The 25,381-nt window shown below is 47.8% G+C and overlaps 1 protein-coding gene and 1 long non-coding RNA gene across 3 annotated transcripts in view; one reads left to right on the top strand and one right to left on the bottom strand.

Annotated features, from left to right (window-relative positions):
• The first annotated feature begins 3,199 nt into the window (after positions 1 to 3,199).
• The window catches only part of LOC123578161, a 30,185-nt gene continuing 8,003 nt past the window's right edge, over positions 3,200 to 25,381 (top strand). The window contains exons 1-3 of one of the 2 annotated variants that reach the window (XR_006702253.1): positions 3,200 to 3,905; positions 6,727 to 6,963; positions 19,768 to 19,838. This is a non-coding gene — a long non-coding RNA (uncharacterized LOC123578161). Of the gene's footprint in view, positions 3,906 to 6,726; positions 6,964 to 9,723; positions 9,945 to 19,767; positions 19,839 to 25,381 lie in introns of those variants that run through there. The other variant, XR_006702252.1, reaches the window with a different exon arrangement.
• On the bottom strand, positions 4,840 to 13,693 carry LOC123578159 (insulin growth factor-like family member 3). Its single transcript, XM_045440814.1, has 4 exons — positions 13,397 to 13,693; positions 5,798 to 5,851; positions 5,394 to 5,661; positions 4,840 to 5,207 (listed from the first exon to the last, which is right to left on the bottom strand). The coding sequence occupies exons 1-4, from the start codon at positions 13,413 to 13,415 to the stop codon at positions 5,174 to 5,176; spliced, it is 375 nt and encodes a 124-aa protein (XP_045296770.1). The 5' UTR covers positions 13,416 to 13,693; the 3' UTR covers positions 4,840 to 5,173.

Here is a 25,381-nt window from a genome sequence, read left to right as displayed (position 1 = left end):
TGGCATATACTTGTTCATAGTAGTCTTTTAAGAACCACAGTGTTTTCCTGGTGTCAGTTGCAACGCCTCTTCATTCATTCATACTTCTGTTTATTTGAGTCCTCTTTTTTTTTCTTGATTAGTTCAGCTAAAGGTTTGTCTGTTGTGTCTGTCTGTTTTCCGAAAAACCAACTCTTAGTTTCATTGATTTTTTTTTTGTATTGTCTTTCTAGTCTCCATTTCACTCATTTCTGTACTGATCTTTGTTATTTTCTTCCTTCTGCCAACTTCGAGCTTAGTTTGTTCATCTTTTTCTTGTTCCTTATGGTGTAAAGTTAGGTTGTTTACTTGAGGTCCTACTTTCTTAATGGTGTTGGCTTTTATCACATTCCCTCTTAGAACAGCTTTTGCTGCCATCCCATAGGTGTTGGTATATTGTGTCTCCATTTCTGTCTCAAGATATTTACATTCCCCCCCCCCACTTTTCCTGAGATATAATTGACGTACATCACTGTAGAAGCTTAAGGTGTACAGCATAATGATTTGACTTACATAAATTGTCAAACAGCTACTGCACTGAGTTTAGTTAACATGAGTGAAAGCGGGGCACTTGGGTGGCTTAGTCGGTTAAGGATCTGACTCTTGATTTCAGCTCAGGTCAGGATCTCACGGTTCCTGATTTCGAGCCTGGAGTCGGACTCTGTGCCGACAGCACAGAGCCTGCTTGGGATTCTCTCTCTCCCTCTGTCTCTGCCCCTCGCCCACTTGTACTCTGTCTCTGAAAATAAATAAATAAAACTTAACAACAACAACAAGAAAGAAATACTCTTTTCAGCATTTCTTGAAGGCAGATCTACTGGTGATCAACTCCCTCAGCTTTTGTTTGTCTAGGAAAAAGTCTTTATCTCACTCTTTTCTGAGGGACACCTGTGCTGGGTAAAGTACTCTTGCTTGGCAGATTGTTTCCCCCCAGAATGTAGACTATGTCATCTCATTGTCTTGTGGCTTGCAAAGTTTAAACTGAAAAATCCACCATAGACTTAGGCAATTTCCCTTATTTGTGAGGAGTTTTTTTCCCTTGCTGCTTTTAAAATTCTCTTGATCTTTGATTTTAGGCAGTTTTATTATAATGTATCTTGGAGAACATTTCTTTGGGTTGAAATTTTGGGGGGTGGGTTAGGAGCTTCATGAACTTGGATGCTTGAATCTCTCCCCAGATTTGGGAAATTCTCAGCCATTATTTTGTTAAATAAGCTTTTTGCTCTTTTCTCCCTCTCTGTTACTCCAATGATGCATTTTTTTTTGTTCTGTTTTGATGGCATTCCGTTGTTCACAGGTTAGGCTTTTAAGGTTTGGTTTTTTTTTTTTTTCTAATTTTTAATTTTATTTTAAATCAATCTCTACCCCCAATGTGGGGCTTGAACTCATGACCCCAAGATGAAGAGTTGCATGCTCCTCAAACTAAGCCAGCCAGGTGCCCCTCACAGTTTAGTTTTTAAAACTCTTTTTGGGGGGCGTCTGGGTGGTTCAGTCAGTTAAGTGTCTGACTCTTGGTTTCAGCTCAGGTCACGATCTCACAGTTCATGGGTTTGAGCCCACGTCGGGCTCTGTGCTGACAGTGTGGAGCCTGCTTGGGATTCTCTCTCTCCCCTCTCTCTGCCCAACACCCACGTGTGCTTTCTCTCTCTCAAATAAATAAACCTAAAAAAACCTTTTTAACTCTTTTTCTTTCTTTTTTCTTCTTTCTCCTCTGATTAGATAATTTTTACTGACTTGTCTACCACTTTACAGAGTCTTTCCTCTGCTTGATCATGTCTGCCACTGATGCTCTCTATTTCATTTTTTTCACTTCATTCATTCACTTCTTCAGCTCTGGAATTTCTGTTTGGCTCTTATGATTCCTATTTCTCTGTCAGACTTTTCACTTTGATAGTGTATTGTTTCCCTGAGTTCATTGAATTGTCTTTCTGTGTTTTCTTGTAGCTCATGGAGCTTCTTTAAAACAACCATTTTGGGGCACCTGGGTGGCTCAGTCAGTTGGGTGTCCGACTTCGGCTCAGGTCATGATCTCACAGTCTGTGAGTTCAAGCCCCGTGTCGGGCTCCGTGCTGACAGCTCAGAGCCTGGAGCCTGCTTTGGATTCTGTGCCTCCCTGTCTCTGCCCCTTCCCCACTCATGCTCTGTCTCTGTCTCTGAAAGATGAATAAATGTTAAAAAAATTAAAAAAAAAAAAAACCCAACCATCTCGAATTCTTTGGGAGGTAAATAGCAGGTTTCCATTTCTTTGTGGTCAGTTACTAGTTACTAGAAAGTCATTGTGTTCCACTTGCAGTGTCCTGTTTCCTTGACTTGCCATGTCTCTTGAATCCTGGCATTGCTGTCTTTGCATTGGAAGAAGCAGTCACCTCTTCCAGTCTTACTGACTGGCTTTGGGAAATACCTTCCATCGATCCTGTTAGGGATTCTGAGGCTTTCTTAGACCTTTTCTTCTTTATGTTTTTAAAATGTCATTTTAAGTTCATTTATTTTTGAGAGAGAGACAGAGCGCAAGTGGGGGAGGGACAGAGAGAGAGGGAGACACAGAATCCGAAGCAGGCTCCAGTCTCTGAGCTGTCGGTACAGAGCCCGACGTGGGGCTTGAACACCACGAGCTGTGAGATCATGACCTGAGCCGAAGTCAGACGCTTAACCAACTGAGCCACCCAGGTGCCCCTAGACCTTTTCTGTGGATACTCCTGCTCCACACTGCTTGTTCCTGCTTTGGGTGAAATTATTTTTTTTTTAAATTTTTTTCAATGTTTATTTTTGAGAGAGAGAGAGCGAGCAAGCAGGGGGAGGGGCAGAGAGAGAGAGAGAGAGAGAAAGGGAGACACAGAATCCGAAGCAGGCTCCAGGCTCCAGGCTCCAGGCTCCGAGCTGTCAGCAAAGAGCCTGAGCGGGGCTCAGACTTGGCGAGCCGTGAGATCATGACCTGAGCCAAAGCCGGACGCTTAACCGACTGAGCCACCCAGGCGCCCCTGGGTGGAATTCTTAAAATTGGGTGCCTTCTCTTGATACTGCAAAGGAAGGCCAGGTGCTGACAGCCTCCCATTTGTTTTTCCTGGGCAGAGCTGAATGCCCAAGTTTGTGTGCCTTCTACCCATCCTGCAGAGCTGGATCAGTGTCCTACAAGTGCTCTCTAGCTGTATGCAAAACCAATGTGAACTGGCTGTCCCCCTGGGGCATGCACTAGGATGAGTGTGTGGGGGTGGGTAGAGATGCACACGGGATTGGAGGCGCCTGTGGGCCATTTGGAGGGATCTACAGGTGGGGCATCCCTAGTAGCTCACAGGTGGGCTTCCTGGTGGTGTGTGCAAAGTAATTCGTAGGATCTGTAGCACGTTTATGCCCTCAAGACCCTAGCTTCTCTTCTCCCAGCCTCTCCCCGTTCCCCAGTCATGTAGCACACCTCTGATTTCTGGATGGGGTAAGGAAGAGGTTAATCTCTTTGGCACCATTCCACACAGCTGGGGAAGCCACGTGCTTACTCACAGGCTCTCACCTTCCCCATGGGAGAAACCACAGGCTGAGAAGGTCTCTCCAGGCGCTCAACTGTGCTACCTTTGGGGAGGTGTAATGAGAATAGGGTGAAATGGTTTCTCTTACCCTTTCCAGTGTGGCCAATCTTAGCTTTCCTTTCCCCTTCCTTCCTTCCTTCCTTCCTTCCTCCCTTCCTCCCTCCCTCCCTCCCTCCCTCCCTCCCTCCCTCCCTCTCCATTCATTCATTCATTCTTTCTTTCTTTCTTTCTTTCTTTCTTTCCCCTCCAGTGGTGTGCTGGAACTTCTGTGTTGGACCCCAGATTTCCACAAAGGCACTCTTGTTTGTGGGTGTTACGACTTTGTTAAATTAACAGTTGTTAAGCGGAGCATGGAGGGCCAACTAGCTGGTAAGCCAAGGTTCAATTAAAGATCACAAGAGAAATTGAAATAAATAATTTGTTACAGGTTCTAGAAGAAGTACATGGCAAGACGCAAGGGGCCACATGAGGTGGTCAAGGCAGGGTGCAGGCAGAGAGAGAGAGAGAGAGAGAGAGAGAGAGAGAGGCAGGACTCTGGGCACATGCCTTTATTTAGGTCTATGAGTGGAATGTTTCGGGGTCCCTGGGCTAAGGCCAGATTGATCCATTTAAACCATAAAGGGCAGTGTTTCGGTAAGGTCCACTGGGATCTTATCTAAGGGGCACCCAGGGGAAGGCCCTGGGGGGTAAGGGAGACTGTTGACCTTAAGGGCTGTTAGGGAAATCAGGAACTTAGATTTGCTTCTGACTCAGCGGGCTTTTATGTGGGGTATGCACTTGCATGGGGGAATGGAGGAGGGTGCCAGTTTAAGGTTCCCTGAAGGCTGCCTGGCCAAATAAAAAGGATTTTGAGGCACCAACACCGTGGAGTGGCTGAGCTAAACTCTTGAATGGTAGGTGATCGTCAAAATCAATACTCTTTGAGGGGCAGATGGTAGAAAACTTCCATTTCACCATTTTGATGACACTTCTGTTACTCCTTCAGGTAACTTAAGGCAACCAGAAATCCTCTTTCCCAAGGGCTGGACACAGAACAATGTAGTAATCTCTCTTGGGCGTTATCTCGAAGGGTGAAGCCTATGAGCCTTACTAGATCCTTCTACTCTGCTCTTGCAAGAATGAAGACTCTTTCCCACATGCCATTAGCAACTTGAAGCATAATGAACTTGGCAGCTAGGAGTTGCCCAAGAGGCCTACTGGCATCTGTCCTATCTCTTAAGTTAGGAGGCCATACAGAAGTACAAGCAAGTCTGATACATGCTGGGAAATCTTCTCCAGAGAAGTTACGAGTCTGAAGAGCACATTATTTTTGCAACAGAATCCCATGGATATTTAATAGCAAAAGGGGTTTCATAGGGCAACCAAAGAATCACGGGTGCCTATGGTACACGGGCACCTCCGTGAGGTGATTGATTAACACGTATCAGCAAGGGTGGTGAATCAGGACAGAGGGACCCAAGGACAAGGGAGCAATGACAGAGATAATGGGCAGACGTTAAAATGGAGCACACTGGGAAAACCAAGTGGCAGTCAGCTAAGGTCTCTCCAAGGTGGAAATCCCAGGCTCTTCATTGCACAGATGCTGATGCCTGCCCCAGCCTTCCTTTCCAAGCTGCCTTAGTGGAAATTTATTTTCTTCAATATCTTTCCAAATGAGAAAACATCTTTCTGCTGCAAAGAAGGAGGAACCAATAAATTATGAAGCACAGACAAGGGGATGAATGATAAGATTTGAGTCACTGCTGGAGATTAAGTGAGCAGGGTGTCCTCAAAAGGAATGGCCTAGACACCCACACTCCCTTCCTCCTTTCTCCTCATCCCTACCCTTTTTTCCTCAGCCAGGGGCAAGGTCCTTACCTGGCACAGTCCCCGGAGATGGGGGAGGAATAGCATCGAGACTTCACACCCAGAACCTTCAACTTCACAACATACTTCTTGGGGTCAAAGGACTCAGGACAGCAGAGCTCAAAGCAGGGCCAGAAGGTGCAATTAGGGCCACAGAGGTTGGTCCGATTCAGGGGCAGGATGGTGTCATCATTACAGCACTGCTCCAAAGGGTTGTAGATCTTGTCCCCACACCTGGGCGCCTGCTGACATAGCCACAGCCCTGGGCCCATGGGGGCATCTGGGCAGAGATTGCTGGTGTGAGCCCAAGGAGGTCCCGGCACTAACTCCCCCAGTCAGGAGCCCTCTGTGAACCGTGACCCCACTTCCCAAGGGGAGCCTCGTCCCTCTTCATTCTTCCCCATCCTGGTACTCACCTGTGACAGTCTTTGAGTGCTGGAGGAGAAGAAAGACTAATACACACACAGGAGCTGGAGGAGAGGGAAAGGAGGTTGAGGGTGGGGCTGGAGTGCGGCCACTGGGTTGACTGGCCTCAGGGAGGGCAGGCCAGTATGGGGAAGGCTTGGCTCCAGATTTGCTCTACAGGCTTGGGTTTAGGGCCACCTCTGCCTAAGGGCTAGTTCCTGATGTATGTAAGAGTCTAGACAGCTGGGTCCGAGCAGTCTGGACCCTTTAAAGGGGAGAGTGAATGCAGGAAAAACGTGGGATGCCATAGCTTAGGATTCTAAGAATGCAGTGGAGTTTCCCAGGTGGGAGAGGGGGTGGGGCAGGTGTTAAAGATATCCAGAGGATGGAAAGGAAGAGGAAGGAAGCTGGGGTAAGATTGACAAGGAGAGAATTTGGGTGCAGGGCTGCTTTGGGGATACGGCTGGGCTTGAAAGGGTCTTGGACTTGGAGCTCCCCTTACCTGTATTGCGACTTCTGCCCCCCCCCCCCCCCCCCACGACTAGGGATGGAGTTGGAGAGATGCAGGAAATGGGAAAGAACGGAGGCGACCGGAAGGGTGTTTATAAATGCAATCACGTGACCGGGTTAGTGCTTTACCAAGTTCACGCATTCCACAGCTGTCCTTGCTTTGAAAGCACACAGAGGCAGGTAACCATGAGATCATATGGATAAAACAGGAGGCAAAGGTCTGGGTCCATCTTCTACGACTTGCAGATGGAAAGTGTCCTGTTCCTCCATAACCTGAGCCCCCACCTCCTGGGCTACCGCATATCAGATAGTGAGTGCGGTTTCCTCCGTGTGGTGGCCCCAGCATTAGTGAGGATGCAGAGAGGATGGCTTCTCCATTTGTTTCAAGTTTCCTCCTCTACAAAACACCTGCCATTTCTGTATCTCCCAGGTACCTTATCCTTAGAACTTTCAAGCAACTCTGTCCCAAACCACTTTATTTACTCTCTGGAGAGCTATTTGGGACCATGCTCACGGTTATCACGTGATCTAGCAGAAGGGCGCAGGCTCCATGAACTCGAGGAAGGGAACCAGAGGAAAGTGACAGTTTGCGGATTTCTCCCCCCATGGATCGTTGTGAGGATCCAAAGAGCATATGGCTCAAGGGCAGATCATAATAATGTTAACGGTAAGTAACGGATGGTATGTGAGGTGGCACTTGAGTGTGCAGCCCAGGTAGAGGGAAGCTTAGGGTAAACTGAGGTCTTTGGATCTGGACACTCCCGATGGGCCCCACCTGTCAGCTTGTTTGTCTAATGTGCTTTTTAAAAAAATGTTTACTTATTTATTTTCAGAGGGGGCAGAGGGGCAGAGAGAGAGGGAGAGAGAGAATCCCAGGTAGTCTCTGTGCTGTCAGTGCAGAGTCCCATGCAGGGCTCGAACTCATGAACTGTGAGATCATGGCCTGAGCCTAAGCCAGGGGTCGGACACTTAACCATCTGAGCCACCGAGGTGGCCCTAAGGTACTTCTGAGATGACCCAGTACTAGAGGGGAAACTACTGGCCAAAATCAGTTTAGGGAGTAAAGCAAAACTGGGGAGGTGGGACCTTTACTAGATGTGGTCTGCTTATAAAAATTCAGGGAAAGATCTGAAACCCCTTTATGATAATAGTCATTTCTGAAATGCATCTATTGAATTGGTAAAGTAATACCAGTGGCTTTTTGTCATGCCCTTAGTCCCTTTAAATTTCATTTTAAAAATTGGGGCGCCTGGGGCACCTGGGTGACTCAGTCGGTTGGGAGTCTGACTTCAGCTCAGGTCACGATCTCGCGGTTTGTGAGTTCGAGCCCCACATCGGGCTCTGTGATGACGGCTCAGAACCTGGAGCCTGCTTCAGCTTCTGTGTCTCCCTTTTCTCTGCTCCTCCCCTATTCACGCTCTGTCTCTTTGTCTCTATTGAGAGAGTAAATAAACATAAAAAATTTTTAAACAAATTTCACTTAAAAAATTTAAAATCCCCAATACTTTTTTCCCTTGGGATTTTTCTGCCTTCTGGGCTTTTTTTTTTTTTTTTTATGTTTAAAAATATTGGCATGATAGTTCAGTTCTTTACCAAGTGACCTAGGTGTAATACAGTTATTGTCACTGGAACTTAGCGAGTATTAGTCATGCACGTGTGGGGAAATATGTTTGGGTATGTATGCTCTTGTGAAATCAGAGCTATAAGAGTAGGTGGTTAGAGTGCTGATGTGTTGCTCTCTATGGTGAGAACTAATTCTGTTGCATCACACACGCGGTTACCAATCACTTTTCTTCCCTTTTACAGTGCAAATAAAGGTTTTGAGTTCTAAACAAACAAACAAAAAAAGATAGATAATCCAACAATAGCTGGAGACTTCAACACCCCATTTTCAATAATAGAACAAAACAGCAGATAGATGGTCATCAAGAGTATAGAATACTTGGGGGTACCTGGGTGGTTCAGTCTGTTGAGTGTCCGACTCTTGATTTCAGCTCAGGTCATGATCCCAGGGTCATGGGATCGAGCCCTGCATGGGCCTCTGAGCTGAACATGGAGCCTGCTTGAGATTCTGTCGTGCTCTCTCTCCCTCTCTCTCTCTGTCTCTTTCTCCCTCTGCCCCTCTCCCCAACTCCTGCTCTTTTTCTCTTAAAAAAAAAAAAAAAGAATATAGGATACTTGTAAAAGCACTAGAAGCCAATTAAACCTAACAAACATCTGTAGAACACTTCAAAATAGCAAAATACACATTCTTTCAAGTACACGTGTAACATTCTATAAGCTCTACCATATTCTAAGCCATAGGAAAAGCCTCAATAATATAAAAGGATTGAAACCATACCAAGTACGTTCTCTGACCACAGTGGAATTCAAGGAGCAGTAAATAACAGAAGGAAATTTGGGAGGCTCACAAATATGCAGCAATATAAGAGCCAGTTCCTAAGTAAAATAACCAGTGGGTCAAGGAAATCTAAAGTCACAAAGGAAATCCAAAAATGGTTTGAGACAAATGAAAACGAAAACACCATGTATCAAAACATATGGCATACAGCTTACAGCAGTGATGGCAGAGAACTTATAGACGTAATGCCTATTTGATAAGAGAAGAAAGATCTCAAAGCAATAATTCATCTTCTGACTGGAAAAATAAGAGCAAACAAACCCAGGGGAGCAGAACCAAGGAAACAGTGATGATACCAAGGAAAGTAAATGAAATGGAGAATAGAAAAAACAACACAGAAAATCAATAAAATTAAAAGTGTGTTCTTTGAAAAGATTAACAGAGTCGACAAAACTGTAGAAAAAAACCATCCTTAAATTAATGCCAATCATTCATAAACTTCGAAAAATAATGTTGGGTTGTTTTTTTATTTTTTTGCTTTTTTGAGACAGAGAGAGCATGAGCAGGGGAGGGGCAGAGAGAGAGGGAGACACAGAATTCGAAGCAGGCTCCAGGCTCTGAGCTGTCAGTACCGAGCCCGACATGGGGCTCAAACTCACGAGCCATGAGATCATGACCTGAGCTGAAGTCAGACACTTAACCGACTGAGCCATTCAGGTGCCCCATAAATTTCAAAAAATAAAACAACAGAACTTCCCAACTCAGTTTATGAGGCTAATATTACCCTACTATCAAAACCAAAGACATCACAAGAAAAGAAACCTATAGACCAACATCTCTTATGAATATAAATTAAGAAATTCTCAAGAAAAAATACTAACAAAGAAAATCCAACAGCTTATATAAAGGATTCTACACCATGACCAAGTGGGATTTATCCCAGGAATGCAAGGTTGGTTCAACATATGACAATCATTCAATGTAATAAACCTTATTAGTAGAATATGGGCAGAGGGAAACATGATTATCTCAAATGATACAGAAAAGGCATTTGACAAAATTTATACTCTTTTGTGATTAAAATAGTAACAACAACAAAGAACAAATTGGGAATCCAGAGATCTTCCTCAACCTGATCTACAGGAAAACCCACAGCTTACTGTACCTAATGGCAAAAGACTGCATGCACCTCTTCCCAACGTCTGGAACAGGACAAGTACATTCACCCTCACCACTCGATTTAACATTGCACTAGAAGTTCAAGCCAGAGAAATTCGGCAAGAAAGAGAAAAAACATTCAAATTGGATTTGATTTCTGTTTTCAAGTACCACGATCATCTAGTACATTAACAATGCTTAAGGAAGCTACTCAGGCCACTACAGAACTAACAGATGAATTAAGCAAGGTTGCAAGATGCAAGGCCAACATATAAAAGCCCACTGTACACACTAGCAAAGAGCCATCTGAAATTGAAATTAAGAAAATAATTCTACTTACGGGGGCACCTGGGTGGCTCAATCGGTTAAGCATCCGACTTCAGCCCAGGTCATGATCTCATGGTCTATGAGTTTGAGCCCAGTGTCAGGCTCTGTGCTGACAACTCGGAGCCTGGAGCCTGCTTCGGATTCTGTCTCCCCCTCTCTCTCTGCCCCTCCCCTGCTCACACTCTGTCTCTCTCTCAAAAATAAATAAACATTAAAAATTAAAAAAAAATTCTACTTACAATAGTACCAACAATAATAAAATGCTTGTTAATAAATTTAACAAGGGGAGGGCAGAACGGGCACACTGAAAACAATACAGCTGTTGAAAGAATTTCAAGAACGTGTAAATAAATCGAGCTCCATAAATGTACATGAGTTGAAAAATGTAATACTGGTAAGATGTCAGTGCTCCCAAATTGACCTATAAGTTCAACGCCATTCCTGTCAAAATGCTAGCTGGTTTCTTTGCAGAAATGAGCAAGCTGATCCTAAGATTCATACTGAAATGCAAGGGACCCAGAGTAGCCAAAGCAAAGAACAAAGTTGTTGAACTGATGCGCCATCATTTCAAAGCTTACTCCAAAGCTGTACTAGTTAATGCCGTGTGGTATTGACCTAAGGGACTCACATGTAGATCAATGGGCCAAATCGACAGTCGAGAAATAAACCAGTGTAATTACGGTCAATTAAATTTCAACAAAAGTGCTATGACAATGAACTAGGGAAAAGAATAATCTTTTCAACAAATGGTGCTGGGAAAACTGGGTGTCTGTGTGCAAAAGAGAATAAGAAGGATGTGGAGAAGGAGAGAAAGAAGGATCTCTCCCATACCATACACAAAGATTAACTTCACGTTGATCATAGACCTAAATATAAGAGCTAACACCATAAAATCATTAGCAGAAAACAGTGGAGTAAATCTTAATGACCTGGGGTTTAGGCCATGTTTTCTTGGCTATGACATCAAAAGCACAAGAGACCAAGAAAAAAAACAGAATTTATCAAAATGAAAACCTGTGTGCTGCACACAAAAATATCAAGGAAGTGAAAAGACAATCACGTAATGGGAGGAAGTATTTGTAAATCACATATATGATAAGAGGTAAGTATCCAGAACTTGTTGAAAAACTCCTACAGCTCAATAATAAAAGACACCCCAGTTTAAAAGTGGAAAAAGTATCCACTTTTCCAAAAGGACATACAGACAGCCAGTCAGCACATGAAGAGATGCTCATCACTGTTCATTAAGGGAATGCAAATTAAAACTATAGGCTATCTCTTCACATCCACGAGCGTGGCTGTAATAAAAAGAAAAGTGGAAAATCACAAGGATAGGGAAGGAGGTGGAGAAATCTGAACCCTCGTACATTGCTGATAGGAATATAAAATGGTTTAGCAACCGTGGAAAACAGTTTGACAGCTCCTCAAAGAGCTAAACATAGAATTACCATTTGACCCAGAAATTCTACTCCTAGGTATATACCCTGAAGACGTGAGAACAGGTACTCAAATACACATATACACATGTTCATAACAGTACTATTCCCAGTGTCCAAAAGATGGGAACAGCCCAAATGCCCATTAAAAGATGCATGGATAAACAAATTGTGGTATATAGACAGGGTGGAATATTTTTCAGCTATAAAAAGGAATGAAGTAGGGGCACCTGGATGGCTCAGTTGGTTAAACATCTGATTCTTGATCTCTGCCCAGGTCATGATCTCATGGTTCATGAGTTCAAGCCCCGTGTCAGGCTCTGAGTGCTAAGTGCAAAGAGCCTGCTTGGGATTCTGTCTCTCTCCCTCACTCTCTGCCCCTCCCCAACCCCCCCCCCCTCAAAATAAATACACTTTTTAAAAAAGGAATTAGTACTGGTAAATTCTACAGTGTCAATAAGCCTCAAAAATATTATGCAAACGGGAAGATGAAAGTAACATAAAAAGTCATGTATGGTATGATTGATTCCCTTTAATTTTTATGTTTATTTATTTTTTGAGACACAGATCAAGCTGGGGAGGGGCAGAGAGAGAGAGGGGGAGAGAGAAACCCCAAGCAGGCTCTGCACTGTCTATGCAGAGCCCGATGTGGGGCTCGAACCCACAAACCATGAGATCATGACCTGAGCTGAAACCAAGAGTCGGATGCTCAACCGACTGAACCACCCAGGCGCCCCTGATTGATTCCATTTAAACGAAATATCTAAACTAGTAGGAAAATCCATGGAGACAGAATGCACATTGGTGGTGGTCAGGGGTGGGCATGAGAGCGAATGAGCAGCTAAATGGGTATGGGGTGGGCTCTCGCTTGATTCCTAGGGTGGCTTGGATAAAAAGCAATTCTGGAAGGTGGTTGGGCTACTCTTCATTCAACTTGAGCGAGAGGAGAAGAGAGGGGAAGGAGAAGGGGGGAGGGGCAGGAAGTACACAGAAGGAGATGCTGGAGACACGTAGTTACCCAAAAGGAAGTGTTATGAACACAGCAGGCATTGCTCATCCGAATGGACCATAGATGACAAAACTCCATCCACTTCTCCTTCCTCCCTGAGCCTGAATGTGAATAGACCCCTCACATGGGCACAGATCCTGGTGCAATCGAGCCTCATGCCTGGGACCTTCAACCTCCCAGCAGCCTGTTCTGAGAGCTCAAGGACTTGGGAAAACAGTGCTGGAAGCAAAGTCAGCAGGTTCACCTGGAACCCCCGAGTCAGGCCCCCTCACCACAGCACTGCTCCATGGGGTAACAGGGGTCTCTACACCTGAGCACCAGCTGTGACATCCACAGTCCAGGATCTGGGAGACTCAGAGCTGGATTGGATTCCAAGGGTTAGTCTGGGACCTCTGGAGCCCCTACCTCCATGCATAGTATCATCCCTTCTTCCCTTCTCACTGCGCCTGCTCTCACCTGCGATTCCCTCTGAGCCTGAGCTCAGGAGTTCAGAAATCCAGACAGCAGCTGAGAAACAGAAGGGGAACGCGAATAATGCGAGAGAGAGGAGCCTTCTGGTCGCCACCAGGGTGCACAACGTGACGTCACTGACCTCCTTTCGCTGTTGGGAACAGCTCAGGGTGGATGTTGACTCAGGGTGGCAGGGAGGGCCAGGGGAAGAGCTGAGTCTAATATTTTTGCAGGTTAGGACCGATGGAGTCAGAGATAACCTGGGGGTGATTACCAAGTAGGAAGCCAAGGATGGGTGGGCAGGAGAGCATCAGGTCTGAGGTTCAGAGGTGCATTAGGGGTGTGATGTCACAGAAGCTTGGGGCTGGAGTGCCCTTACCAAAGGTCCTGGGCACCATGGTTCTCGATGCAGCTCCAGGGCAGTCGATGGCAGGGCAGCAGAAGAGCTGGGTCTGGGGCCTTATACAGAGACTTCGATAGACACCGTTACCCACACCTGGGGAACCTACTCATCTCACATTGCAACACAGGAGGCAGTGCTGCTCAAAGGGGAGGGGCATGAAGACTCCAGGTGAGTGGAGCCTACCTTCAGCCTCCCCAGGAAACACCTGGGACTAAGGATGGCGGAGCTGAATCCATTTTTTATTTTTCAATTTTTTTAAAGTTTATTCAGAGGCAGAGAGAAAGACAGAGGGAGAGAGAGAACAAGCGGGGGAGGGACAGAAACAGAGAGGAGGAGGAGGAGGAGGAGAAGGAGGAGAGAGAGACTGACTCCCAAGCAGGCTCCTTGCTGCCAGCTCAGAGCCTGGTGCCGGGGCTCGAACCCATGAACTACAAGATCATGACCTGAATCCAAGTCAAGAACTTAATGTTTAAAGCACCCATTGTGACAAACTTGTTGGTCTTACATCCTGGGCAAGTGTCATGATCCACAGTTTGGAGAACACTTCTCTACCTTGCGGCTCGCTGAGGAGAGGAGAGGCCTGAAGAGCGGGGGAGAATGTACTGGCAGGACAGCGTGCCATCCCCCACCCCTTGGAGGGAGCAGCCTAAATTTAGGACTCTGGTTACTCCACAGTGACTGCTTCAGAAGCCTCCTCCTTGGCCTCCTGCCTCCGATCTTAACCCTCTGAGCACCCCCCTCACAGGAGACAAATGCTGGGATCTTCCACAGACTCAAATCTCACCACTTTCATTTCTGCATAGGACCCCATGAGGTTAAGTCCAGAATCCTCTCAGAGGCCCACGAGGTGACTGGCCCCACCCTCTGCCCTCCCAGGGCTGAGCCTCCTTGAAACAGTCAGTTCTCGCTCATTCTTAGAGTCATAGCTCTGATGTCCCTTCCTCCAGGAAGCCATCGTGATGCCCTTGACCCTCTGTTCCAGCCCTACTCACTGTGAGTCACTATTGTCTGGGATGATTTATGTTCCCCATTGGACATAAGTACCAGAAGGATAGGTCCTGGGACTAAGTCACCACTGTGTCTTTAGCACTGATTACCATAGGGTTGGTGACAGAGCAGGTGCCTGAGGAATATGGAATGGATAGATGGATGGATGGATGGATGTATGGATGGATGCATGATGAAAGCCCTGTGTTCAGGGTGTATCTAACTCCACATGTCTGTCTTGACATAATGGCTTTCTGTGAATTGGTCAGAAATCAGCCTGAAGCTCGAGCCTGTCCCACCCCAGGCAGCCTCTCTGCCCTGCCTGTAATGCTGTTGCTCATGTGGGTCCTGTGGGATTTCATGCCCTGGGGGTGGTCTCAGGACCTCTCTCCTGGATAGCCTCCCTCACAACTCCCCACTCCCCAGCACCTTCACCCCATACACATCAGACCCAGCCCTGTGCTGGGGGCCGGAAATTCAGGCCACCAACAGCATGGGGGCCCTGCCAGGACCGAGGGAGTTGATCTTGGGCTCAGAGACTTCTCTTCCTGATTTTACTAACCACTGGCCTGTGTCCACTAGGGAAAATAGGTCGTACATCACTGGGCAGCTTACACTCAGTCTCAAAAGAAAATGAAAAGAAAAATAGGCAATAAAATGCACTGTCAGCCTCCCTAAGGGAAGTGGCTCCGTGCTCTGGTCCCAAGTGGCTTCTCACTGAGGAAGAGCTACTCCCCTGTCTCTCAGATCAAGCATAGTCAGGCACAAAGCTGATTCATTTCCATGAAGGAGATGAGTGAAAACATTTATCCATCCTGTTGTCTTCATTCTAATGAGGCCATGGTCTACCTGAGGGTCTAGTGATGGTTGTGGGCTTTTTCATCCAGCACATCAATGAAACAAGTAGGATAATGACACTGATAGCACATCAATCAACTCCAAAGCCATTGATCACTCACCTAGTGCCCAGCACAACTTCTTCCCGTTCTCTCATTTATATTCTCTCTCCTCTCCTGGGCCCTTCCATCTCTCCCAGTCTCTCTCCCCTCTGAGCCTAATGAGAACAGTGAGTTTTGTGGGGTCAGCCTCCACACTGACTCTCAGATCCTGAACCTAAGATCAGTGCCTGCAATGTACAAGTTGTGTGTCCTCGAATAAATGACTAAAAAGCTGATATGGAAGTTGACATGGTATCCCTGTGGCATTTGAGTCCCTGTCTTGGCTTCACGAGTGACCCCCAGAAACCTGGCAAATTTCCCATTTTGCCGACTCATTCAAATAAGAATTTCCAAATCTGGAAAGAAAATGTCACTGCCTGTCACAGTCTCTTGCACCTGAATAATATCAGCTGCGGTTACTACACTCTGGTCCTTGGGCTGGGAGTGTGAGGTCAGAGAGTGGACAGGCAGGGCAGGTAGTCACATACAGAAGAACCTGGAAAAGGATTTGCAGGGTCACATCGATAAGGCATTATTCACTATTTCAACTTGGGAGACTGGGGATGGCTCCGAAGTATATGCCACACCTTCCTTTTTGCTCAAGTGGCCTTATTACTGGAGGCATTTAGGGGAATGAAGGGGTCATCTGTCCTCTCCTGGCTCTTAAAGAATCTGACATCAAGTTCCAAAGTGACAGCTATCCTGTCTGACATCTGCCCCAGCTCCAGAGCCGAGCAATGCCCCTGGGGGGCCAGGGAAGAGGACTGGATATCTGCCGTCACCATTCATTCTCTAGAGATAAAGGGACCTGCGGAATCTGCTGCTTGACCATCGACTGAAGCAATGGCAACCCCAGAGATGTGACTATCTCAATGCAGCCTCCAGGGGACAGAGGACAGAACCCCATCTCCAGTCACAGCCACTCCCAAGCAAACCTCATCTTCTACCCCAGCCTCTTCCTTTCCCTGTCCTCATCTCCTTCCATAGCAAGGTCCCATCCTCACCCCCAAAATCAGTTTCATTTACATTGTTAAGCTTATTGCCTCCCAAAGCAATCTATAGATTCTATTCAATCCCTAGCAAAATCCCAATGGCCTTTTCCCCTCCTCCTCCTCCTCCTTCCTTCTCCTTCTCCTTCTCCTTCTCCTTCTCCTTCTCCTTCTCCTTCTCCTTCTCCTTCTCCTTCTCCTTCTCCTTCTCCTTCTCCCTCTTCCTCTTCCTCTTTCTCTTCCTTTCCATCTCCTCCTCCTTCTTCTTTTTCCAGAAATGTAAAAGCTCATTCTCAAATTCATATGGAATTTCAAGGGGCCCTGAATAGCGAAAAGAATCTTGAAAAAGAAGAACGAAGTTGGAAGATTCAAACATCCTGATTTTACTTATTTAAAAAAAAAAAAGTTGTTTTTAATGTTTATTTTTGAGAGAGAGAGAGACAGAGACATAGCGTGAGTGGTGGAGGGGCAGAGAGAGGGAGACAAAATCTGAAGCAGGCTCCAGGCTCCGTCGGGCTCGAACTCACGGACTGAGAGATCATGACCTGAGCCAAAGTCAGACACTTAACCAACTGAGTCAGATGCTTAACTGACTGAGCCACCCAGACAACCCCACACATCCTGATTTTAAACTTACTATAAAGATACAGTAATCGGGGTGCCTGGGTGGCTCAGTCGGTTAAGCGGCCGACTTCGGCTCGGGTCATGATCTCGAGGTCAGTGAGTTCGAGCCCCGCGTCGGGCTCTGTGCTGCGGCTCAGAGCCTGGAGCCTGTTTCGGATTCTGTGTCTCCTTCTCTCTGACCCTCCCCCATTTATGCTCTGTTTCTCTCTGTCTCAAAAGTAAATAAACGTTAAAAAAAATTAAAAAAAAAATAAAGATACAGTAATCAAAACAGTATGGTACTGACATAAGGGAAGACATACAGATCGACGGAATGTAATTGAGGTTCTAGAAATAAATCCATATATCTATGGCCAGTTGATTTAAGATTTTATTTTTAAGTAATCATCACACCCAACATGGGACTCTAACTCACAACCCCAAGATCAAGAGTTGCATGCTTTGTGCCAACTAGGTACCCCTATGGCCAATTGATTTTTTTAATGTTTGTTTGTTTGTTTATGTTGAGAGAGCAAGCAAGCATGGGAGGGGAACAGAAGGAGAGAGAATCCCAAGCAGCCTCCATGCTCAGCGCAGAGCCTGACTTGGGGGCTTGATCCCACAACTGGGAGATTATGACCTGCGCCAAAATCAAGAGTTGGATGCTCAACTGACTGAGCCACCCAGGCGCCCCCAGTTGATTTTTGATGAGAGCACCAAGACCATTCAATGTGGAAAGAATAGTTTTCAACATGTGGTGCTGAGTCAAATGGATATCTACAGGCAGAATAATGAAACTGGACCTCTCTCTATCAAGAAGAGTGAAAATACAGCCCACAGAATGGGAGAAAATATTTGCAAATCATAATCTGACAGTGATCGAGAATATCATATCCAGAATATATATAGAACTCTTACAAAAAGACAGACAAGACAATTTAAAAATTGGCAAAGGGCTTGGATAAATATTTCTCCAAAGAAGATATCCAAATGTCCCCAACACGCACATGAAAAGATGCGCAAAGTCATTTTTATTAGGGAAATGCAAATCAAAACTACTAGGAATTATCTGTCACTACACACCCACGAGAATGGTGATGATTTTTTAAGTTGGGGGAAAGGTTTTAGTGGGTTTGGAGAAATTGCACCCCAAACTGTCTGTCCTTCAGTAAGTTATTAAGCAGAGAATTACCGTGTGAACCAGCAATTATGCTCCTGGGTAGATACCCAAAAGAACTGAAGTAGTTGTTCAGACAATCACTCGTTCACAGTGGCAGGATTCCCAAGAGTCAGAAGTTGCAAATATCACGAATGTCCATCAGTTGACGGGTGGATAAACTGAATGCGATGTATCCGTATAATGAAATCTTGTTCCTCACAACATACACAAGATACCAATACATACAACAACCCGGATGCCTCTTGAAAACAGGTGAAAGAAGCCAGACAAAGCAGAGGACCACGTATTGTATTCGTATTTTTTTAAAGTTCATTTATTTATTTTGAGAAAGAGCCTGGGGGAGGGGCAGAGAGAGAGGGAGAGAGAGAATCCCAAGCAGGCTCCCGCGGTCAGCGCAGGGCCCAATGTAAGGCTTGATCTCGCGAACTGTGAGATCATGACCTGAGCCGAAATCAAGAGTCGGATGTTTAACCGACTGAGCCACCCAGTATTATTCTAACAATATGAAAAATCAAAAATAGGCAAATCAGTCTTGTCTGGATCTCCCTCCACCTTCCTGCCCTTTTGTGACTCAGCTCCTTTGAGAGATGAGGCTCTGGGCCCTGGAGCATGCGGCTGGGGCCTTGCTTGGCTGTCCCTCCTCAGAGACCTCTCCAAGCCATGCCCCGTGGTCTGTGCTGTCGCCATCACCCTGGCTGGTCTCCATGCCTCTACTGTACTTTGGATGTTGGTGAGGCGTCCAGGCCTGCCCTGCGTCTCCCCAGGAAGTGCATTGAATCCAGGCCTCGAGAGATGGGCCCTCAACTGGGAAACAAGACGGGCAGCCCAGTCTGAAAGCGGGGCTCTTGCCTGGAGCCCGCTCCATTACTGAGTATCGAACCATTTGGCCGCCAAGGTTTACAACGGCCCTGAGGAGTTTCAGTAAACAGCATTTGATACGATTCTGTGAGGCACCTAATAACCATTTTCTAATCTATTTCGATTATAAAACATATCATTCAAGACTAACTCAAGGGGTTGTACAGCCCGCTACCGACGCGGTGAGACCCACAGTTTGGAGAATGCCGCTGCCAGAGGAAGCAGGCCCGAAAGGGGGCGATTGCGGGGGGGAGAGGAGAGCTTCCTTCTCAGGTCTCTCTTTTCCACTCCTCTGCCCACATTCTGTCTGTCCCTCCATCTCTGTCTGTCTCTCTCCTGCTCACTTTCTCTGCCCCTCTTCAGTGTCCGCTGACTGCTGGATTCTGCTTCCTGAATGATCCTGGAGAGAGGGGTCTGTTGTTGAGTTGGGTGTGGAACATGGAGTTGTGTTTGGGGACAGGAGACGCTCAGCCTGACTCTCTCCTGCGTAGGGTGACTGGTCCCCTTTCTATGATTCTGGACAATCCTGAGAGATTATTGTGCTCTGGGAAGTCCCCAGGGCCCTGACCCCTCACCCTTACCCCTACACAGTATCATTAGGTACAATCCCCAGGCTGGCCCTGGGGACACTGCCCTGACATATTTTTCAAGACCTTAGGCCCTTTTCTGGCCCGATGCAAAACGCAAGAGACTCCATACATCCTACAATTGTACCTAGATTGTCATCAGGGGAGCTTGACAGTTTGGGAAGGCCATAAATGGTGGACCTGGGTCGTTTCTCTGCTCTCACAGGTGGCGAGGTATGCCTGCTTTTTCAACGTATGAACGCATTTCAAGATACTCACCATGGTCGCCTGGTTTCAGTGAGTAAAATCCCACCTTTATCACAAAGCCTGGGGTTCTTGCATCGACCTCGCCAGGGTGTGGGACAGGGGGTTGGGCCACCATCCATAGAGAAGGAGGAGTGGTCAGTGCTGAGTACCTCCTGACTCCGCTTGCCCGGAGGAAGGAGGAGCGGACCGCTGCGCCCCCTGGCGGGCATCGGGGATGGGGCAGGGCTGCGCGAGCGTGGACCAGGCGGGAACGGCCACCCCCAGGGAGCAAAAATTCGCCTCTCCTGGAATCCCAAACCCAGGGCTGGACTCACCCCTTGGCCCCACGGCCAGTAAGCAGTGGTGTGGGAGTTTGGACGCTCACACGGGAAGAATTTATTTGCCTCCAAAATGATTTCTTTGGAATAAACCAAACATGTCAGCATTATGGGATTCTGGAAACTGACAGATCTGGACTTAGTAACACAACATAGAGGACAGGGTCAAAGTGGACAATCCATAAGACTCTGACCTTCCCCCTCAGAGGACTCTTCAGGGCCCTCCTGAATCAACGTTGATGGATGGGAGGCTGGGATGTTTGAACTAAATGTCATCTCAGGTGCACCTGGGTGGCTCAGTCAGTGAGCCAAAGGTCTGGAACCTTTGAGAAAGCCCGGGAGGGAGGCACCTATTTGCACCCTGTTTGGGGAGACACCACCTCAGTGACCCAGAGCACCTCCCTTTTCTGTCCCAATTTTGATATAAAAGTGTTGAAAAATGAAATTAATACATAGAAAATAATTTTAAGGTCTCAGAATTTATTCTTTTTTTTTTTTTTAAATTTTTTTTTTCAACGTTTATTTATTTTTTGGGACAGAGAGAGACAGAGCATGAACAGGGGAGGGGCAGAGAGAGAGGGAGACACAGAATCGGAAACAGGCTCCAGGCTCTGAGCCATCAGCCCAGAGCCCGACGCGGGGCTCGAACTCACGGACCGCGAGATCGTGACCTGGCTGAAGTCGGACGCTTAACCGACTGCGCCACCCAGGCGCCCCGAATTTATTCTTTTTTAAGTTTATTTATTCTGAGAGAGAGTGTGTGCATGTGGGGGAAGGCCAGAGAGAGAACCCCAGCAGGTTCTGTGCTGTCAGCACAAAGCCTCACGCGGGGCTCGATCCCATGATCCTGGGATCATGACCTGCACTGAAATCATGAGTCGGATGCTTAGCAGACTGAGCCACCCAAGGGTCCCTAATGTCTTTCACAATTTGAAAAGTGCATTATCCCACAAACCCTGGGATCAGGAAGGGAAGGAGAGGGGAAGGAGGTTCATTCCAGAGTGAAAAGGGGGATCTGGACGCCATTTCAAACCATCCCTCACCAGAACTTCTCTCCGGGAGGGGGTTGGGCGCAGCTCTGCTCGAACTGAGCTGGAGAAGATCAGAAGTGGGAGGTGGGGCACTCGGAGTGTGGCCATACGGGGCCCCCCGCCCCAGGAAACACGGGGCCAGTTCTCAGGCTAGCAGATCAAGTGCTGGGTGGACACAGCCGGGGGTGAGGCAGGCTCTGGGGACACTTGGAATATGGCAGAATCAGAATCAAGTCTTCATTTGGCCCCTGGGGTCTCTCTAGGCTCTCCTTTATCCTGCCACTTCTGTGACCTTCCCAATTTCCTCTCTTTTTTATGCTATGTCCTTTGGGTTCAGATCCACCCGTATGTAGCCTCATGACCAGTTTCCAATTTCACATCAGGGTTTTGACACCATCCCTTCTGGGTCGGATGCGGGGGGATTATGGGCGAGGGCAAGCACTGGGACTAAGGATTGGCACTCAGTTCTCTTGCTGTTTTCCTGTGGGCCGGGGGGTGGAGGAGGGACTCTGAACCTGGGCTCAGGTGGAGGGGAGGGCGCTGTCCCCATCATGTCTGAGGTGGAGAGGGACACTCCCTCCAAAGCCACCACCAAAGCCTTGAGACGCATGTCCCGGGACGATGAAATGTCCTGGTGTCTCCAGGCTTGGAACAGGACTTGAAATGGCCCCAGTTGATGCATTTCTGGGCCCACAGGGCCGTGAATGAGATCATAGCAGGGTCAACCTTGCAGAGCTTGTGAGACCCAACTCATTGGGTTGGAGAGACCCATTGGGTTGGAGAGACCCAACTCTCCAACTCATTGGGTTGGAGAGAAGATTCTCATTCTCGAGGGGTGGAGGTGACCGGGGAGGAGATGATGTGGGGGAGACACTTGCAGTGCTGACCCTCCTTGCTCCATCCAGATCCCCATGATTTGGTCAGCTCATGAGCTCCGTACTCCCCTCACCCAGCTTCACGATGACCACTGGTGCAGAATGTGCTTGCAAACGTACTAAGTGCTTTTTTAAAAAAAATCCACACCTGTATACGGAGAGAGAGAAATGAAAACATCTCACTTTTTTCAGTGTAATGTACCACATAACGTTTCCCAGTTACAAGGTCATGAATATCTCAGTAAATATTTTAAAGTGTATTGTGTTCCTGGGGCGCCTCGGTGGCTCCGTCGGTTAAGTGTCTAACTCTGGGTTTTGGTTCAGGTCGTGATCTCGGTTCGTGAGTTTGAGCCCCGAGTCAGGCTCTGCACTGGCAGCACGGAATCTGCTTGGGATTCTCTGTCTCCCTCTCTCTCTGCTCCTTCCCTGCTCACACTCTTTCCTTCTCTCTCTCTCCCTTTCTCTGTCTCTTTCAAAAGAAGTAAATAAACATAAAAAAAGGAAAATACAGGGTGATAAGCTTAAAACACACTGGTAATAATTGCGTCGTGATGACATATGAGAAATTCAGTGATTCAGACTCTTATCCAAACCAAAATCTTTTTATGGTATAATCGTTTTGTGGGTAGAACTGAGCGGATGACAACATCTGTGGATGTTCGGGGAGGAACCATGGTTTTTATGTGGGAGAATGAAATTAGCAATATGGAATTGCAGAGGGGAAAAAAATAACCGGCTAAGGAACCAGGCCACCCCCCTCCCCATGAAATTCCTCTTTAGAAAGTCTGGGGTAACCTATATAATTGACGGGTCGAGTGCAACTCCTGATGTCATGCTTTATTTATTTTGAGAGAGGGAGAGAGAGAGCGTGCGCACGAGCCGGGGTGGGGCAGAGAGAGAGGGAGAGACAGAACCCCAAGCAGGTTCTGGATTGTCGGTGTAGAGCCTTGACGCGGGGCTCAAACTCACGAACTGTGAGATCATGACCGGAGCCGAAATCAAGAGTCAGATGCTTAACCGACTGAGCCACCCAAGTGCCCCCTGCTCTTGTGCTTTAAATTCACCCAGAAAGAGTGAACCTGTGAAACCCTAGACACCGCAGCCTCGGCCCCTAGTCGAAGCAGAGCCCCAGGTGTGTGCATCTTCCCTCTCTCGCTACCTGGGACCTCGCCGTGTGTCCCTGGGCATGCCGCGTGCCCTCTATGACTTGTGCGTGATCAGTCTTATTCACAGTTCCCTGGTGGTTGTTGCCGACGCGTGTTCTGGGATCATAATAAGAAATACAAGGGTGGGGGCACCGGGGTGGCTCAGCAGTTCGTTGAGTGTCCGACCTCAGCTCAGGTCATGATCTCACGGTTTGTGGGCTCAAGCCCCACGTTGGGCCTTGTGCTGACAGCTCAGAGCCTGCTTCAGATTCTCCGTCTCCTTCTCTGTCTGCCCCTCCCTCGCTCACACTCTTTCTCCTCTCTCTCTCTCAAAAGTAAATAAACATGAAAAAAAAACAAAACAAAACAACCCACAAAGGCAGATCCAGCCACCACACTGGCTGCGGTTGGGGAAATGCCAGTGGGGACTCACCACAATGGCACGGGCGCCCGGGTGAGCCCTTCAGGCGTTCCCAGCAGATAAAGGCTGAGACCCACACCACACCCATTCACCAGCTGATAGACATTCAGGTTGTTCCCAGCTCGAGGCTATTATGAATAACTCTGCTACAGATATTCTTGTACAAGTGGATGGGGGGAGGTATTTCCTTCTTTTCACCTGGGAGGGCCTTCTGAACAACGATGGAAAGAATGCCCTCAGGATGCCAGGAGGGAGACGCAGGAATTTTCTCCTGGAGCGAAGTAGGAAGCCGGTGACAGGAGGAAAGGAAATGTCCTTTTCTGTTGCACATTCCAGAAGGTACAGATTTGCCAGCGGTACCCAAGAGGTGTGGGAACACGGCACCCGGGGCCTCTCCCTCAGGAAGGGCTGAGGTCAGGACCTTCCTGTCCTTTCTGGAGGAGCTGGCCAAGGACTGATGGAGGTGGGCCGGGAGGTCAGTCCAGACTGTGTCTGTGACCTGCGGTGGGTCCCTTTGCTGGGGTCTTTCCTGTATCCTGGGACCCAGGGTGGGGGTGGGAGATATTCTGACTTCCTGTGAGACCCTGAGCATCCTGAGGGGGAAAGAGACAGAGTCCCGACAACTGGGTACGTGGCGTTGGCCACGGCAGCCCTAGTCTGTTTCCCCATAGAGCTCTAGGACCAGTACAGATGGTTGACTCATCCCTGGACAAGAGTGGCCAGGGCTGGGATGGGGGACAAGAAGGCAGCTGGTTGTGAAACTTTTTTTTTTTAATGTTTAATGTTTTTTATTTTTGTTTGAGAGGGAGAGAGACAGAGTGCAAGAGAAGGGAGGAGCAGAGAGAGAGGGAGACACAGAATCGGAAACAGGCTCCAGGCTCCGAGCCATCAGCCCAGAGCCCGACGCGGGGCTCGAACTCACGGACCGCGAGATCGTGACCTGGCTGAAGTCGGACGCTTAACCGACTGCGCCACCCAGGCGCCCCTGTGAAACTTTTTTTTTTAATGTTTAATGTTTTTTATTTTTGTTTGAGAGGGAGAGAGACAGAGTGCAAGAGAAGGGAGGAGCAGAGAGAGAGGGAGATATAGAATCCGAAGCAGGCTCCAGGCTCTGAGCTGTCAGCACAGAGCCCGACGCAGGACTCGAACCCACGAGCTTTGAGATCATGACCAGAGCTGAAGTCGGAGGCTTACCTGACTGAACCACTCCGGCGCCCCTGGTGGTGGAACTTTTTATGTGAGTGCCTAGTGTCTCCTGTTGGAGGCTGGACAGCCCCTGCCCGGGGAGTTTATATTGATGTGGGACAGATGACACCCGTACAAAATAGAGTTGATCGTGCACACAGAGAGCAACGGTACAGGGCAGGGCTCGTGAGCAGTCCAGAGGGAAGTTCACGTGAGATGACTGAAGTGGGGGGCTTTGGCCTTCCTTTGGGCTAGGACTTGGGGCCGATGAGGGTTCCTGGATGTGGGACGGGTTTAAGCGCTTGGAACTTCCTGCCGGTGCCAAGAGAGGGAGAGTATTGGCTCTCTCATAGGTCCGTCTGCCCGCGCGAAGCAGAAGCCAGGGGTATGGGGCCTGAAGCCGTCAGGACCTGACATCAAAAATGGAGGTGGGTCATACTACCTGCGAACGGCATCTTGGCGCCTTCGGAAGGTACGGGGACAGGATTGAGACTCGGGGCTGTCTGACCCCAAAGCCTCACTGCTGTCAGATTAGCGGCCTCCAGTGTCCGAGAGCCCTGGCCCCGCCCCCAGCACGGCCTCCAAGACCCACCCCCACC

Source organism: Leopardus geoffroyi, chromosome E2 (genome assembly GCF_018350155.1).
Source record: "Leopardus geoffroyi isolate Oge1 chromosome E2, O.geoffroyi_Oge1_pat1.0, whole genome shotgun sequence".
NCBI lineage: Eukaryota > Metazoa > Chordata > Mammalia > Carnivora > Felidae > Leopardus > Leopardus geoffroyi.
This window is presented reverse-complemented; position numbering and strand designations above follow the sequence as displayed.

What these genes read in the sequence shown, in the direction of transcription:
- LOC123578159 (XM_045440814.1), bottom strand. An exon ending in GCACTCAAAGACTGTCACAG is followed by an intron (nt 5,662 to 5,797) that starts GTGAGTACCAGG and finishes ATCTCTGCCCAG; the next exon opens with ATGCCCCCATGGGCCCAGGG. An exon ending in ATCTCCGGGGACTGTGCCAG is followed by an intron (nt 5,208 to 5,393) that starts GTAAGGACCTTG and finishes CCTTCTTTGCAG; the next exon opens with CAGAAAGATGTTTTCTCATT.